At 45.5% G+C, this 16788-nt stretch overlaps 1 protein-coding gene across 1 annotated transcript in view; it reads left to right on the forward strand.

Annotated features, from left to right (window-relative positions):
- Positions 1 to 403: 403 nt before the first annotated feature.
- Positions 404 to 16788, forward strand: part of Mmp24 (matrix metallopeptidase 24) — a 48140-nt gene continuing 31755 nt past the window's right edge. Inside the window, exon 1 of the mRNA XM_042694700.1 lies at positions 404 to 634. Coding sequence (XP_042550634.1) covers positions 404 to 634 — 231 coding nt within the window. The remainder of the gene's footprint in view (positions 635 to 16788) is intronic.

The raw sequence follows: 16788 nt of genomic DNA on the forward strand, positions 1-16788 counted from the left end.
GCCCACCGCAGACCCTCGCCCCGGGGTGGGGGCAGACCCCGATCCTAGGGGCGCTCCCCCAAGATCGGGTTATTTTCACGGCTTCCCCCCCCCCCTCCCCTCGGCCCTTCCCAGAGCCGCTCCGGGCCCCCGCCGCGGAGCTGCGCCCCAGCCGCGGCGACCTCTTCCCCGGCGCGGCGGCGGGGCCCGGCCGCCCCCCAGCCGGGGCGGGGCGCGCGGAGGCGGGGGCGCGCTGGCGGCCGAGGCGGCGGCAGCGGCGGCGGCGGCGGCAGGCGGGCCGGGCGCGTGTCCGCGGCGCCGTGACTCGGCGGCTCCGCAGCGGCTGCAGCGGGAAGACCCGGCCGGAGCCGCCGCCGCCGCCGCCGCCGCCATCGCAGCCGGGCGGCCGGGCCCCGCCGCGGGGATGCCGAGGAGCCGGGGCGGCCGCGCAGCGCCGGGGCCCCCGCTGCCGCCGCGGCCGCCGGGCCAGGCCCCGCGCTGGAGCCGCTGGCGGGTCTCGGGGCGGCGGCTGCTGCTGCTGCTGCCCGCTCTCTGCTGCCTCCCGGGCGCCGTGCGGGCGGCGGCGGCGGCCGGGGCCGGGGACCGGGCGGCGGCGGCGCGGGCGGCCGAGGCGGAGGCGCCCTTCGTCGGGCAGGTGGGGCCGGCGCGCGGGGCTCGGGGCCTCGGGGCTGGGCGGGGCGGGGGGCGGCGCCGGACCGAGCCCGGGTGGGCTCCGGGGCGGCGCGCAGGGGTCGAGGGAGGGCGGTGCTCAGGGTCCGGCCCCGGGGAGGCCGCACCGCGGCCGCCCGCGCCCGGCGCCGTTCAGCACCGCGGACAGGGGCGGCGGGCGGGGGCGGAGCCGCGGAGCCGCGGGTCAGGGCTGAGGGGTCTGAGGTGGGCCGAGGTGGGCCGAGGTGGGGCTGAGGAGGGGACGGCGGCCGCGGCCCCCCGGTGGAGGAGCGGGCGGTGCGGCCTGCGTGGCCGCGTGTGAGGGAACCTACGACGCCGCGGAGTAAATAGTGAGCGCGGCGGTCTGTGGTGGGCTGAGGAGAAAGCTGGCGGGGGAGGGAAAGCAGGGGAGCGAGAGCTCGGCCGCTTGCCGCCCCCCTCACCCCCCCCCCCCGCTTCCCGGGACCTGCAGAGTGGTCAGGGTGGACTTGTCCCGCGTGGCCCCCCGCGGGGCAGAACTGAGGCCAGCAGGGGTGGGGGTGCGGGGTGCAGGAAGGCGAATGTCAGCTCGGTTGCGGGGAGAAGTTTGTAACCGTCGGAGCGGCTCAGCCAGTTTGGGAGGCAGCGAGCTGATCAGCGCTGGCATGTGCGAGCCAAAGCTCCAGGCGGGGATTGGATGGATACGCGCATAGTACCTGCGTGGATACAGGCATCATAACAACCGTAAGGCCAGCTAGCATTCCCTGCGCTCGCGAGGCACAGGCCTGGTTGCTTTGTCTGATAGGAATGCACTCATAATGATCCTCCTTGCTGCTTCATGAAAGTGTGGCACTTCGTATCCCCATTTTACAGGTGAGGCTGTACACTCAGAGAGGTTAAAGGAATTGGCCCAAGGTCACGCGGCTAGTGCATGATGGAGTTGGGATTCTAACCTGGGCAGGTGGACCGTAGTCTCCTCCTAGCTAATTGTGACACTATTCTGTGTTACATGGGTTAGCAGGCCAGTTGGCTGATTTCTCTGGCCTCTTCCAAACCTAGGGGTCTGCAGTTCTAATCAAGAATAGTGAGACAGAGGTATTCTGGTGGGGGAAAAGCAGAGTGGTTGCCTGAATTATCTGGAGAGAAAGAGTGTACAAACCGTTTAGTTATCCAGAATAGCCTACCAGACCAGTGATTTCTAACTGAGCACAAGACTCAGAGGGTCATAAGTTCCCTGACATTTTGTGAAAATTTGTGTTTATGTAAATGTTGCCTTTCTAGGAGAGAATCCACACATTTCTTCAGATTCTCAAAGGGTTAAATGTTCCAAAAATTGAAGCTCTTTAAGAGAATGTTCTCCAAAGACACTGTTCCCCAAAGATCTTATAATTGCTCGTTGACTTTTAGAGAAAACTTTTTGTAGCTTGTGTTTTTGCTCTGTCTCAGATCAAAGTAATGTGTTTAGTGAGTTCTATACCCTAGAAGAAGCAGGATGCTCTTAGACTTCCTGAGTACAAAAAGGTGAAGTGGCAAGACCCTGGCCTGGGATTTAAAAGCCTTGAGCTTTCATCTGCCCTTGGCCTCTGGTGGTTTCTGTGACCTTGAGCCATTTCCTTGCCCTCTCTAGGCTTGAATCTCACCATCTCTAACACGAAGAAACGGAGCAGGATGATTACAAGTTTGAAACCTTTTTATTCCTGTGGTATTTCAAGCATTAAAAGGAGGTGATTTGCTTAAATATATCAGGATTTGAAGAGAGGCTATATTTACTCACTGGTGCTTAGCCTTACCACTTTTATAGGCTTTGAATATTGCACCTTGCTTAGCCTTTTTGTTTTCAAACTTAAGTTGCCTTGTTGTATCAGGCTATCCCCAGAATAGCTACATTCATCCAAAGGATCATTTTAGTTGCCCTTTGCGGGGCATTTTCAACTTGATCATTATCCCCAGATGAAGGACTCTATGGTTTCTTCATAAAGTAAGGATGATTTCTTCTTTGGTTTCCAGGTCCTACCCTTCTTTTTCCTATCCCTTTGTCAGTGTCCTGAACTTAATGTATTAGGCCACTGCCTTTAGAAAACCATCTGTAAGAGTTCCCTGATCCCTTTCCTGGGTCAGAACTGTTATAGCCTGGAATGCAACACACTACAGGAGGATTATTTTTATCAGGGTGCATTGCCTTACCTATCTTTCCCCACGTTTATGTTCAGCTGCCATTTTGTATCCCACTCACTCGCTTCCTTCCTCCTCTTTCCTCCAGCATAGCATTTCCTTACTTGAAAGGACTTAAAGGATCTGCAGTCCTGAAATTTTCAGTTTGCTCTACTTCTTCTAGATTACTTATTAAAATTTTAAGTCAGACAGATCCGAGCATGGTCTCTTGGGGCCCCCTGTACTCCCAATTCTCTTCCATTCAGAGAAGTGATCATTTGTTTCCATCTGGTGTTTCCTACCTCTAAGTGAGTTCTCAGGCCTTGAAACATGACTCTTTATTCCATTCCATTTTCAATGTCTAACACATTGTCCAAAACTTCCTGAAAGACAGAAGAATGATTATCAGCTGCTTCTCTCAAACAATTTATGCCTTATTATCCCCTCACTGAACACTAGTGGATCATATTATTGGAACCCTGTAGAAATATTGTTGCTTTCCAGCCAGTAGATAATACTGTTCACTCATCTTTCTGCCTCCAAAGTCCCTAGAGTCTAGCCCCCACTTTGTCTCCCCATTAGCAGGCTGCCTTTCCCAGGGCTCAATGATAATGCATTCTGACTCCAGACAAGTGAGGCTCTCCTTTATCCTAAACAAGCAGCCCAGGTTTCCCCGGATATGGTCACATGTTCTTCACTGCTGACTCCTTTAGGTATCACTTATTTCTCTTCCGTCAGGAGAGGCCACTGAGGCAGCCCCAGCCAGTGTGTCCTTATTTGGGAGGAAAAAGTTGTGGTTTTGACTAGTCCAATCACTTTGTATTTTTAAATCTAACACTACCCCATCTCACCATTAAGTATATGGTCAGCATTCAGTGATTCTGATTGTGTGTGTGTGTGTGTGTGTGTGTGTGTGTGTGTGTGTGTGTGAGTGTGTGACTAGGATTTGAACGCTGGGCTTTGGGGTACTGAGGTCTGAGATACTCCTGGCCTTGTGTTTACCAGGCAGGCATTCTCCTATGTGAGCCACAACCCCAGCCTTTTGTTTGCCTATTTATTTTTCAGAACGGGACTTGCATTTCTTTCCATGCCAGCCTGAACCACAATCCTCATACTTATGTTTCTTGAATAACTGGGATAGCAGGTACACAGTACCATGTCCAGCTTTAAAAAAATTAAGTAGTTATACAATGGGAAGGGATGGGAAGAAGAAACAAAAGGAGGAGGCTACAATGCTTGATAAGAAATGTACTCATTATCTTGCCCATGTAATTGTAACCCCTCTGTACAGTATTTTCACAATAAAAAAATAAAAATAATTAAGTAGTTATACAAAGAAGTTTCAATTCCATGATTCAGATTATGAGTAAAATGCATTTTGATCAATGTCACCTCTTCCATCGTTCTATCTCATCCCCCCCCCCTCATTGCTACCCTTGAAACCTTTGAGGGTTTTGTTGTTGTTGTTTTGTTGGTCATGAGGCTTGAACTCTGGGCTTGGGCCCTGTTCCTCAGCTCTTCAGCTCAAGGCGAGCACTCTACTGCTTGAGCCACAGTGCCACTTCCGGTTTTCTGGTGGTTAATTGAAGATAGAAATCTCTTGGACTTTCTTGCCCGGGCTGGTTTTGAATCGTGATCCTCAGATCTCAGCCTCCTGAGTAGCTAGGATTACAGGTGTGAGCCACTGGCATCCAGTCCTTGAGTTATTTTTTAATAATTGATTGAGGTAGACTGGCCTCTAACCAGGATCCACCCCAATCTCCTCCTCCCAAGTAGTTAGGATTTTAGGTGTGAATCCCTGTACCAGATTACTCTTCATTCTTTATGTCTAAGTTACAGAGATCTGAAATAGGCACTTACGGTCTCAAGATACCTTCTAAAATCCTTTTATAGGGAAGGGACTCATTGTCCTTCCTTCAGTAGAAATAGAGTATGTCCCATTCTAGTTCTCGAAAGGGGTAGTTTTAGAACTAGTAGAAGTAAATTAGTTATATCAAAGGCACTAATTTTAAGGAATGCCTAGTCTTATAATAATATGGTATCATTTAAACTCTAAAAAGGAGGACTAGTGTAATATTATCTCCTCAGTGCCCAATACCATGCCTGACACCTTCTAGATATGTGATAACCATTGGAAAATTAGTTTTATTATCTGTGTTCCCCACCAACCTCTTCATACAACTCTTACCACACAAGTCAGTAGCTCTTTTGGGGAATAAATGGACACATGCTAGAGGTATGCATAGGGTGCAAGGAGGCGCTGAAAAGGGAGGAGGTAAGGCTCCCCAGCTAGAGTTGGAGCAGAGAATGCTTCAGGAGAAGGGAACATCTGAGATGTGCCTTTGAGGGAGGAGAAGAATAGACAATGATAAGCAGGCAGTGCAGAACCATGGCTCCACATGGTTCCCATGTGTTTAGGGAAACTGGATAATTGGCTGTGCCTGGAGCATTGAGTTACTTGCTGTTTCCAGTAAGAGTGTGAGGAGAGGAGGCTGTGTGGAAAGGGAGGCAGAGAGCCGATTGTAAAGTTGGCTTTTGTCCAAAGGCGTAGGGGAGTCATTAAAGGTTTCTGAGCAAAGTGACCTGCTCAGAGCCATGTTGAGGAGGCAGAGGGGCTGGGCTGGGCTTGCTCCTAAGTTGTTCTGAGAGCTGGCTTCTCAGTGTTGCTTTGTTAGCATGACTTAGGCCTGAGTGTTTTAGGGAATGGTATGTGGGTAAAGGTGTGAGTTCTGACTCTGACTGTCTCTCGCTGTTTTGTGTTGCTGAGAATAGAACCTAGGCCCTTGTGCATGCTGAGCAAGTTCTCTACTACTGAGCACACCCATCCACTGCCGAGAGGTTTTGGAACCAGTCATTTAGTTTCTTTGAACTTCAGCATTGATTCAAATCCTTCACTTCATCATCACAACAGGCATTTGTTTTAAAAGTCAGCTTTGAGCCAGGTGCTGGTGGCTTATCCCTATAATCCTAACTACTCAGGAAGCTGAGATCTAATCATCATGGTTTGAAGCCAGCTCAGGCAGAAAAGTCTGTGAGACTCTTATCTACAATAAACTACTCAGAAAAAGCTGGAAGTGGTGCTGTGGTTCAAGTGGTAGAGGGCTAGCCTTTAGTACAAAGAGGCACAGGGACAGCACCCAGGCCCTAAGTTCAAGCCCAAGGACGATAAAAAATAAAAAGCCAACTTTGATCTAGGCTTTAACAATATACAGGGTAATAGTAAAGTCATATATATTTATAAACCATATACATATATGACTTTGTATATGTATACATATATTAATAGATAATATCTTCCCAAAACTTACACATGTAACAAAGTAGAGAAAAGCAAGATATTATTATTGTTGTTATATTATTGATGGCCCTTTATTATTGATATGTTATTGATGCATAAGATGATTTAATATTATTGTTATAATATTAACAATATTATTATTGTTGTTGTTGTTATTTTGGCTTTTTGAAGTGGAGTCTGTGTAGTTCAGACTGACCTCAGGCTCACAATTCTCCTGCCTCAGCCTCTAGAGGGCTGAGATTAGAGCATGAGCAACCATGCCAAGCCTGCTTTAAACTTAATAACAAAATTTTAAAGTGTACCAAATATCTGACTGACATGTTACTTTCACAGTCATCTTGCTTTGAATGGCTTTTAGGAAAAAGCATAGTCTACTACTTAACTACTGGAAGTGGCACTAGTTTTAGATATCTATATTTTATGTTATGGAAAAGAATTGCAATGCATATGACCTAGCACCCCCCAGTCTGCTTCTGTGACCTGTGAGACCCTGCATGATTAAGTCCCTTCCACTCTCTGGCTTCCTTTTTTTCTACCCACTCTCCTTATTGTCACTAGACTCAACCACTTTGGCCTTCTATTTTCCTAATATGCTTTGTTCTTTCCCTCTTATGAATAGAGGATGTTCTTTTTCCTGAAATGTTGTGTCTTCAGCTAGCTCATTCACAAGTCTTACCTGAGAAACCATCCCTCACTCATAACTTATATCTCTTGCAATGCACTTTTATGACACCTTATCCTTTCCTTTCATTCCACTTAACATGATTGAAATGAAATGTTTAATATTTCCATATATATGTCCCACACCAGGCAGTAAGTTCCTTGAGGAAGAGTTCAGTAGGGTTAACAGGCATATAAAGCTTTATTTATAAAGTAATATGAAATGTGCTATATACATGAGAGACATGATAATGCCGTTGGGAGCACAGAGGATGTCCACTCAACCCGGGGTAGATGGTCTTCCTCCATGGAGTACCATTAGTGGTACATTTTGAAGAATATCCAATAGTTCGTCAGGATGAGGCCAGAATATATGTGCTGAAGGTATTCTAGGAAGCAAGACTGAAACACAGGCATACAGACAGAACCTGCAAGACCTGTTCAGGCAACACAGTAGGTTCAGTAGAGCTACAGTATGAGGAACTCGAGATGGGCAAGAAAAGGCTTGAAGTTTGTTGAAGGCCATGCTAAGGAATAGAGACTTTGCAGCTGGCAATGAGCAACTAGAAGATCAGCTCCACACTCAATCCATCCATGCTAAAATAAGGAAAACTATTGTAATTAGAGATTATCTGGTTCAGCCATCTTCTCATTACAATTAAAAACTGAGGTCTGGCCACTGCTCTTTCTTTGTTTTCCTGTCCTTTTTTTTTTTTTTCTTTTTTCTTTTGGTCAGTCATGGGGCTTGAACTCTGGGCCTGGGTGCTGTCCCTCAGCTCTTTACTCAAGGTTGATGCTCCACTACTTGAGCCACAGTGCCACTTCTGGCTTTTTCTGCTTATGTGGTGTTGAGGAATCAAACCCGGGGTCTCATGCATGCAAGGCAAGCACTCTACCACTGAGCCACCTTCCCAGCCCATCCTGTCCTTCTTTTTTTCTGTCTTTCTTTTTTTGTAGGTCGTGGGGCCTGAACTCTGGCCTGGGCGCTGTCCATCAGCTCTTCAGCTCAAGGCTAGCGCTCTACCACTTGAGCCACAGCACCACTTCCGGTTTTTTCTGCTTAGGTGGTGCTGAGCATCGAACCCAGGGCCTCATGCATGCAAGGCAAGCACTCTACCACTGAGCCACTTTCCCAGCCCCCTTTCCTTATTTCTTTTTTTTTGGTTGGTCGTGGGGCTTGAACTCTGGGCCTGAGCGCTGTCCCTCAGCTCTTCCGCTCAAGGAGAGCGCTCTACCACTTGAGCTACAGCGCCACTTCCAGTTTTCTGGTGGTTTATTGGAGATAGGAGTCTCACGATCTCTCCCGCCCAGGGTTGGCTTTGAACCGCGATCCTCAGATCTCAGCCTCCTGAGTAGCTAGGATTACAGGCGTGAGCCACCAGCGCCCGGCTCCCCTTTCCTTATTTCTTAACTCACCACTGAGTCCAGCCCCAAGGGACAAGAGGCATTAGAAAGGGTGAAGAAAGCTAAGACTCCTACTTTCTCAAAGTGAATGACGGCGTAGCCACATTCCTGGCCTTGGGCAGGGGCCTCCCTGGAAGACTCGGATATCCTGGTGCTGACCCAAAACCCCAAATGTGCTGCTCTCCTGGGCCTGGTGATTATCTGGCTTGTGGTGGCCTTCTGGGAGAAGGCCAAGGACCTGGTGTGGAGTGCCAGGAATTCCCGTTAATGCACTCTCCACCCACTGAAGAACCAGTGGGAGCTAAAGGCAATGCAGCTCCAGGAAGGTGTTTGTCAAGAAACTAAAGTGGGCAGTGAGGGCAATCCTCTTTAGACTAGCTGGAAGTGAAGAAGGAGGAGGAGGAGGAGAGAGAGAGAGAGAGGAAGAGAGAGAGAGAGGAAGGAAGGAGAAAGAAAGAAAGAAAGAAAGAAAGAAAGAAAGAAAGAAAGAAAGAAAGAAAGAAAGAAAGGAAGGAAGGAAGGAAGGAAGGAAGGAAGGAAGGAAGGAAGGAAGAAAGAAACAAAGAAACAAAGAGAAAAAAAGAAAAAAAGGAAGAAAGAAAGATCATTTGGAAGCAACCCAGAGTATGGGGGTGCATCATGACAAAAAGAACCCTCCCTGGGAGGCAGGGACATTGGTCTCCATTTCTGAGTCTCCTACCAACTTGCTCTTCAACTGTTTTGTTTTGTTTGTCGGTCTTGGGTCTTGAACTCTGGGCCTGGGCTCTGTCCCTTAGCTCTTCAGCTCAAGGCTAGTGCTCTACCACTTGAGCCACAGAGCCACTAACGGTTTTCTAGAGGTTAATTGGAGATAAGAGTCTAATGGACTTTCTTGCCCAGGCTGGCTTTGGACTGTGATCTTCAGATCTCAGCCTCCTGAGTAGCTAGGATTACAAATGTGAGCCACTGGTGCCTGGCACTCTTTAACTTTGAATAAGTCATTTTCCCTCCCTGAGTTTTATTTTTCTCTTCTGCAAAATCAGCTTGTTAAGTTGCATAATCTCTAAGTATTATTGACCAGTACATCCCCCAGAATAGTTAATGCTTTCAGTATGAAATGTTAAAAAGTAGTCATGAGTCAGGTGGACCCAGAAAAAGACGAGAACCTTGGTTGTAGGGGTAGTGGAGAAATAATGGATTTGTCTGTTGCTTGCTTGCTTTTTTGTTTTTGTTTTTTTGTGTGTGCGTTTATGCCAATTCTGGGATTTAAACTCAGGTGCTTGTACTCTGGAAAGGCTTTCTTGCTCATGGTTGTTATTTTACTACATTAGCCACACTTTTAGTTAAAAAGGAGTTGAAGGCAACAGACCCAGTGACTCCTACAGGAGTCATTGAGGAGATCTGGTGATTTGGCTTGTCATCTAAGACGAAAGGTGTCTTATCAATCTGTTGCTAAGAACGTTGTCAGACACCTTGTATGCATATACTGTTTTGTAGAATACGAACTTCTTTGTACAACTACTTAAAGATAATAATAATAATAAATGTTTTAAAAAAGAAATATGGAAAAAAACAGTTTGGGACCAGAGAGCTAAAACAATAAACGGAGCAGCAGAATAAGATCCCTTATAGATTAGAGGAAAACAACATTGTTTTACCATATGAATTCAGAAGACTAAGAACACAGAAGGTATCACAAGTTTATACCAAAGACAGTACATTGATACTTTTTATATTCTAATATATATTCTAAAGCTAATTATATTCTAATTCTATTTATTGGAATATAATAAATTTCAACTTATTTGTCAATTTATCAATTTATTAATTCTAATAAGTTTCACTGTGAAATATAAAATCAGAATATACTAATAGAAATATATTATAATAATATATAATATAAAATCTGGGCATATATTTTGCATTGTTCTGTTGTAGTTAGGATATCAAAGGCAACTCTTTTAAAATATTATTCCATTATTTCTACCTAAAGCTTTACCATTTGTAGTTTACAGCCTGGAGACAAGAGGAAACAATGTGGTTAAAACATTAACAATGTAAGGCCCAATAAAGAGGAGGAACATAGGGACTTCTCTATGGAAATATTTGGTGGTAGAAAGGCAGTAGTGTAAGTTCCTGTCTGGTTGGAAGGTAGACAGGCCTGGACATCAGGTAATTGTGCATATAAACAATTTTTTCACCTTCTTGGCTTTAGATAATTTGAAATGGTAAGTATAATAAACAATTACATTTTGATTTAAAAAACAGAATGTAGGAACAGGAACATTGGAATAGCATTTTTTTTTGGGGGGGGGGGGTCCGGTCATGGGGCCTGTCCCTCAGCTCTTCAGCTCAAGGCTAGCGCTCTACCACTTGAGCCACAGTGCCACTTCCAGCTTTTTTTTTCTGCTTATGTGGTGCTGAGGAATTGAACCCAGGGCCTCATGCATGCAAGGCAAGTGCTCTACCACTGAGCCACCTTCCCAGCCCCTGGAATAACATTTTTTTTTTTTTTGTCGGCTGTGGGGCTTGAACTCTGGGCCTGGGCACTGTCCCTCAGCTCTTCAGCTCAAGGCGAGCGTTCTACCACTTGAGCTACAGCGCCACTTCGGTTTTCTGGTGGTTTATTGGAGATAGGAGTCTCACGGGCTGGCTTTGAACCGCGATCCTCAGATCTCAGCCTCCTGAGTAGCTAGGATTACAGGTGTGAGCCACCAGCGCCCGGCTTGGAATAACATTTTTTATGTTCTAGAATAAGTAAAATATTCTATGTGCATGTACTAGTTTCAATTTGCTGTAACAATTTGCCACAAACTTATTGTCTTAAAGCAATACAGTTGGGGGTCTAGCTCATTAATAGAGTGCTTGCCAACTTACACAGGTCCTAGGTTTGGTTCTTAGTATCCCACAAAAAACACAAATCCCAAATGTGTCTTACATTTCTGGAGACTGGAAGTCTAAATAAAATATGTATACAGGGCTGAAATCAAGGTGGGCAAGGCTGTGTTCCTTCTTTAGGCATATGGGGGGAATCCTTTATCTTTTCCTGTTTCTTGAGGCAGCTCTCATTCCTTGGCTCAAGAACCTTTTCCATCAGTGGTGTTCCTCTGGTCTCTGCTTTCTGTCATCATGTCTCTGACTCTGACTCTTTTCTCTCCCTTTTGTAAGAATTCTTGTGAATCCACATAACCCACATGAATAATCCAGGATAGTCTCCACCCCACCCTCCGCCCGAAGATCCGTAATCTAACACCATCCCTACCCTCAAGCTTTCATAGTCAAGAAGAAACAGAAAATTCCCTTGTAACCCCAATACAGTATGGTAAGAAAGAGGGAATGCTGAGAAGGGACAGAGGGAGGAACACCTGATACAGATTTAAGAAGTCAAGGGAGATTTCCTTTCCAGAGAAAGAGAAAAAAAAGAGAAAACACAGAGTGGTCTGCCCTTTACATACATACATATATATGTGTGTGTGTGGTGTGTGTGTGTGTGTGTGTGTAGGTCTAGAAGAACTATAACATACTGGAAACCAAAACACTAGTCAGGGAATGGTAAATGAGTGCAGAAGTCAGAGATCATCACAAGGCTCCTTACTAAACAGATATAAATCTCTAGATATTCTTGAATTCCTTTGGAGGGTATTCACACTTACTGTTCCTTTTTTCTGGAACATTTTGTCTACTATCCAAATGGCTCTCAACTGCTTCAAAACTTTTTTTTTTTTTTTTTTTTTGCCGGTCATGGGGCCTGAACTCTGGGTCTGGGCGCTGTCCCTCAGCTCTTTAGCTCAAGGCTAGTGTTCTACCACTGGAGCCACAGCACCACTTCCGGCTTTTTCTGTTTATGTGGTGCTGAGGAATCGAACCCAGGGCCTCATGCTTGCAAGGCATGCACTCTACTGCTGAGCCACCTTCCCAGCCCCTCAAAACTTTTTTTAAATGTCAGAGATTTCCCTGACCACCTTCTATAAAATAGCTGCCATACCACTTTCTATCCCCTTAGCCTGCTTTGTTCTTCATGACACTTATTACCATGTGTTTCTCCTACTAGACACTCAACTAGAAAGTAACTAGAAAGTCTTGTTTGTCATTGTGGCTCTAGCACTCGGCCCCTGTCTGCAGTAGGTCCTCAAAAAATATTTATTGAATGGATAAACTGAAACAATCAGATCTGATGTTTAGAAGTAGAACCAGTAATTCTTTGGTAAAACACTGGATGTGGGCAGTGAAGAAGAGGAAGGAGTCATGGGTCACATGAAACTTCTGGTTTGGATAACTGGATTCCCTGATGTACAAACCACGGCACAAGTGTAACAGGGTCATTGTGATCTGAGATAAAACAGTGCACATTGGGAGTATGAGAAATAGGAAGTCCCAGGAAGGGAGGATGCCTGTCCAGTAGTCAGTGTAAAATGCCTGCTTTCTGCCACATATTAGTTTTGTGACTCTGGGTAATCACTTAATCTGTCTAAACCTCAGTATCTTCATCTACAAAGTGGGGATCAGCATTTGTACCTCCTGAAGTTGTATTCTTGAGTGCCTAGCACAATGACAAGTTCATAGGAGGCACTCAATAAGAATAGCTATGATCATTCTCATTACAATCTCTGGCTATTATAAACTTGTTTTATGCTGGGTAGTGGTGGCTCACACCTATAATACTAGTTACTCAGGAGGCTGAGATCTGAGGACATTGGTTTGAAGACAGCTCAGTAGAAAAGCCTATGAGATTCTTATCTCCAACTAACCACCAGAAAAGCAGAAGTAGAGTTGTGGCTCAAAGTGGTAGAGTGCTAGCCTTGAGCAGAAAAGCTCAGAGACAGTACCTAGACCCTGAGTTCAAATCCCACGACACCTCTTCTTCAAAAAACATTTTGCAGTTCTGAGTGTGGAACCCAGAGCTTCACACATGCTAGGCAAGTGCACTACCACTGAGCCATACCCTCAGAAAGAGTAATTTCTTTCTTCTTCTTTTTTTTTGTTGGTTGTAGGTGCTGAACTCGGGCCTGGGCGCTGTCCCTCAGCTCTTCAGCTCAAGGCTAGTGCCCTACCACTTGAGCTATAGTGCGACTTGCGGCTTTTTTCTGCTCATGTGGTGCTGAGGAATAGAACCCAAGGCCTCATGAATGTGAGGCAAGCACTCTACCACTGAGCCAACTTCCCAGCCCAAGAGTAGTTTCTTAGGTGGTGTCAATATCTATGGCTGCACTTTCTCATTCTGGTCTTAGTTTTGTGCTCTCTACAAACGGAATAGATCTTTCTTTTTTTTTTTTTTTTTGGTCCGGTCATGGGGCCTGAACTCTGGGCCTGGGCGCTGTCCCTCAGCTCCTCAGCTCAAGGCTAGCGCTCTACCACTTGAGCCACAGTGCCACTTCCGGCTTTTTTCTTTTTGCTTATGTGGTGCTGAGGAATCGAACCCAGGGCCTCATGCATGCAAGGCAAGCGCTCTACCACTGAGCCACCTTCCCAGCCCCAGAATAGATCTTTCTTGTGTTCATAGTCTCCTTTCATGTAGTCTTCCCTCCTCTAGCCTAACTTAGGCAATCCTCATCTGTCCTCACAAGACATGGTCCAGTTCTTTCTTCCCTGGCTGCTCTCCCTTAGTCAAGTTCCAGTTTATCACCACCCCTCCATAGATAAACCTCTAGAATAGGACTTGAAACTATGTCTCTGTTGCTCAATCATCATCTAGATTGTGACTTCAGTTGTCAATTTTGTTGTTGTTTTTTTTTGGTCGGTCGTGGACCTGAACTCTGGGCCTGGGCTCTGTCCCTCAGCTCTTCACCTCAAGGCTAGCACTATACCACTTGAGCCACAGCGCCACTTCCAGCTTTTTCTGCTTAGGTGGTGCTGAGGAATTGAACCCAGAGTCTCATGCATGCGAGGCAAGCGCTCTACCACTGAACCACTTTCCCATCCCCCAAGTTGCCAAATTCTTTGATCAAGGTCTTTTATTCTTTCTTCCCCCTTCTAGCCCAAACTTGACATCTTATTTTCTGGTTCTTTGTAGTCTTCGCCTCTTGACTTTCTGATAATGCCACCTGGCTACACCATTTTGGATGGAAAACCCTAACTCAATCATACCCTCCCACTGCTCCTCTAGGCAGTGCAGTCTGGTTTCAATTTGATGCTCTGGAATGTCTCTGAGTACCTGTTATAACTGATCTAGTACCCTTGTCTCTGTTTTCCAAGTGCCACTCCTCAGCACCGCCAGCAATCTTCCTTTTCCACCCCCACTGCCACTTCTAATCTCACCACCGCCTCTGCCGTCTGCCACTCTTCCCTCTTCTGTCCATGGTATTTTTTTCCCTTTTTGTTATCCTCTTGTGTCTCCTTTCCCTGCCACTACTTCAAAACATCTCGGCTTTGGCTTCTTGGAAACCAAAATTTACCTTCTGGCCAGTGGACCAATCAAACTCTTTTGTCTACGATCACTACATCTTCGGTTCAGCCCAGCTATTTCTGTCCCTGCTGTATTCTGTGATTCTTCTCACTTTCCTTTGGGTTTACACCTCCTTCCGCACTTAGAGGGTGACAGACATCTTAGCATTGTTAACTGAGCTGTAAAAGTTAGACTTCTGACCAGCCAGAGATTGATTAATGGATCCAGGTGTAAAAAGATAAAAGGTAGGTCATTCTGTTGAAAACTGAATAAGCCTTTTTTTTTCCTTTAGTGGACTTTTTTAAATCTTTTTTTTCAAATGGGACAATGGAGCCTGTCGCCTCATCCAGCAAGGAAGTCAAACAAGGAACCATTGAATTTCAGCAAACGAGTTCTTCCAACTGCTAATAGATACCAGGAATTGTACTCATTAAGCTTTCTCAAGACAAAATCCTTTCCTTTGTGCCTGAGCAGTGCCTCCCAGACCAACTGTTCATTCATTCATGAACTCAGTGACTATGGTATCAAGACACTGTGCTAAATGCTGTAGCAAGTACAAAAAAAAAAAGACTGTAACACAGTCCCTCAGCTCTTCAGCTCAAGGCTAGCACTCTACCATTTGAGCCACAGCACCACTTCTGGCTTTTTCTGCTTATGTGGTACTGAGGAATTGAACCCAGGGCCTCATGCATGCAAGGCAGGCACTCTACCACTGAACTACCTTCCCAGCCCCTGTGACGCAGTCTTTGTTTCCTAGGAACTCAACCTAGTAGGAGAAAACATTGTAGTTGCTGCATTTAGGATAGTATGTACCAAGTACTGTAGGAGCAGAGAGAGTTATCCACCAGCTGCAGTTCAACTGAGTCAGGCTTTCAGAGAACTAATAAGAGTCCATTAACATGGAGGAATGGGATATACTTTATATTGGCACCACACCTCTTTTGTAATGGTCTGAAGTATCTTATATATTATGTGTGTTTTTAATTTTTAATTTTTAATTATCTTTAAGTAGTTGTACAAAGGGGGTGCTATATAAATGCATTATGAATGCAGTGCATCTTGATCAGTGTCACCCGCTTCAACATTCTCACCCCACTTCGAACCACCCCTTTCCTTACTTTGCTTAATTTTGTGGTGTATATACACTGAATTCTTGACTTCATCCCCCCTACTTCCCTCCTTCATTTGTCTACTCCTTCTCCTTGGTCCCCACCTTGAGTGTACCCATTTCCTGGTGTTAATTTAGTTGGGTTTTGACCTAGTCTTTCTAAAAGATTATACTACTTGAGCTCTCTGTGGAGTCTATTATACTTCAGTTAATTAATTTGTAACCACTTGCATAGGCCCATCCCAACATGTTTACTTCTAGATTTACAGGTACATTCTATCTACCATAAATGAAGTAAACTCTGCAACCTTTGTTACTCTGGGTATGGCTTACTTCACTTAATAGAATTTTTTCCAAGTCTTTCCAGTTCCTTTTGAATGGTTCAATATTATTCTTTCTAATAGAGAGTAAAATTCCATTGGGTATATATGCCAAATTTTCTTGATCCATTCGTCCATTGAAGGGCATCTAGGCTGATTCCACATCTCAAAGACCTCAATGTAAAACAGAAACCATGAAACTTACAGGAATGGGTAGGGAAAACAGGACTCCTGGGTACAGATCAGAACTTTCTAAGTAAATCCAAAAACATAACAAATCAAAGAAAGATTTGATAAATAGGATTACATCAAACTTAAAAGTTTCTGCACAGCAAAGGACATAGCTAACAAACTAAATAGAAAGGCCACAGAATGGGAGAAGATTTTTACTAGGTATAATCAGAATATACTTAGAGGTAAAAAAATTAAATCCTCAAAAATTAAACCCTCGGGCTGGGAAGGTGGCTCAGTGGTAGAGCGCTTGCCTTGCATGCTCAAGGCCCTGGGTTCGATTCCTCAGCACCACATAAGAAAAAAGAAAAAAGCCAGAAGTGGCACTGTAGCTCAAGTGGTAGAGCGCTAGCCCTGAGCTTAAGAGCTGAGGGACAGCGCCCAGGCCCAGAGTTCAGGCCCCACGACTGGACCCAAAAAAACAAAACAAAACAAAACAAAACAAAAAAATTAAACCCTCAAAGAAACAAAAACCCAATTAATAAATTGGCTGATGACTTAAAGAGGGACTTGTGAGAAGAAGTAAAAATGGCTAATAGACACATAAAGAAATACTCAACATCTCTGGCTATAAAGGAAATGCAAATCAAAACGACAATGAGGCTGGGTGCCTGTGGCTCACGCCTGT

Source organism: Dipodomys spectabilis, unplaced genomic scaffold (assembly GCF_019054845.1).
Source record: "Dipodomys spectabilis isolate Male_0828 unplaced genomic scaffold, ASM1905484v1 ptg000175l, whole genome shotgun sequence".
NCBI classification, from domain to species: Eukaryota; Metazoa; Chordata; class Mammalia; order Rodentia; family Heteromyidae; genus Dipodomys; species Dipodomys spectabilis.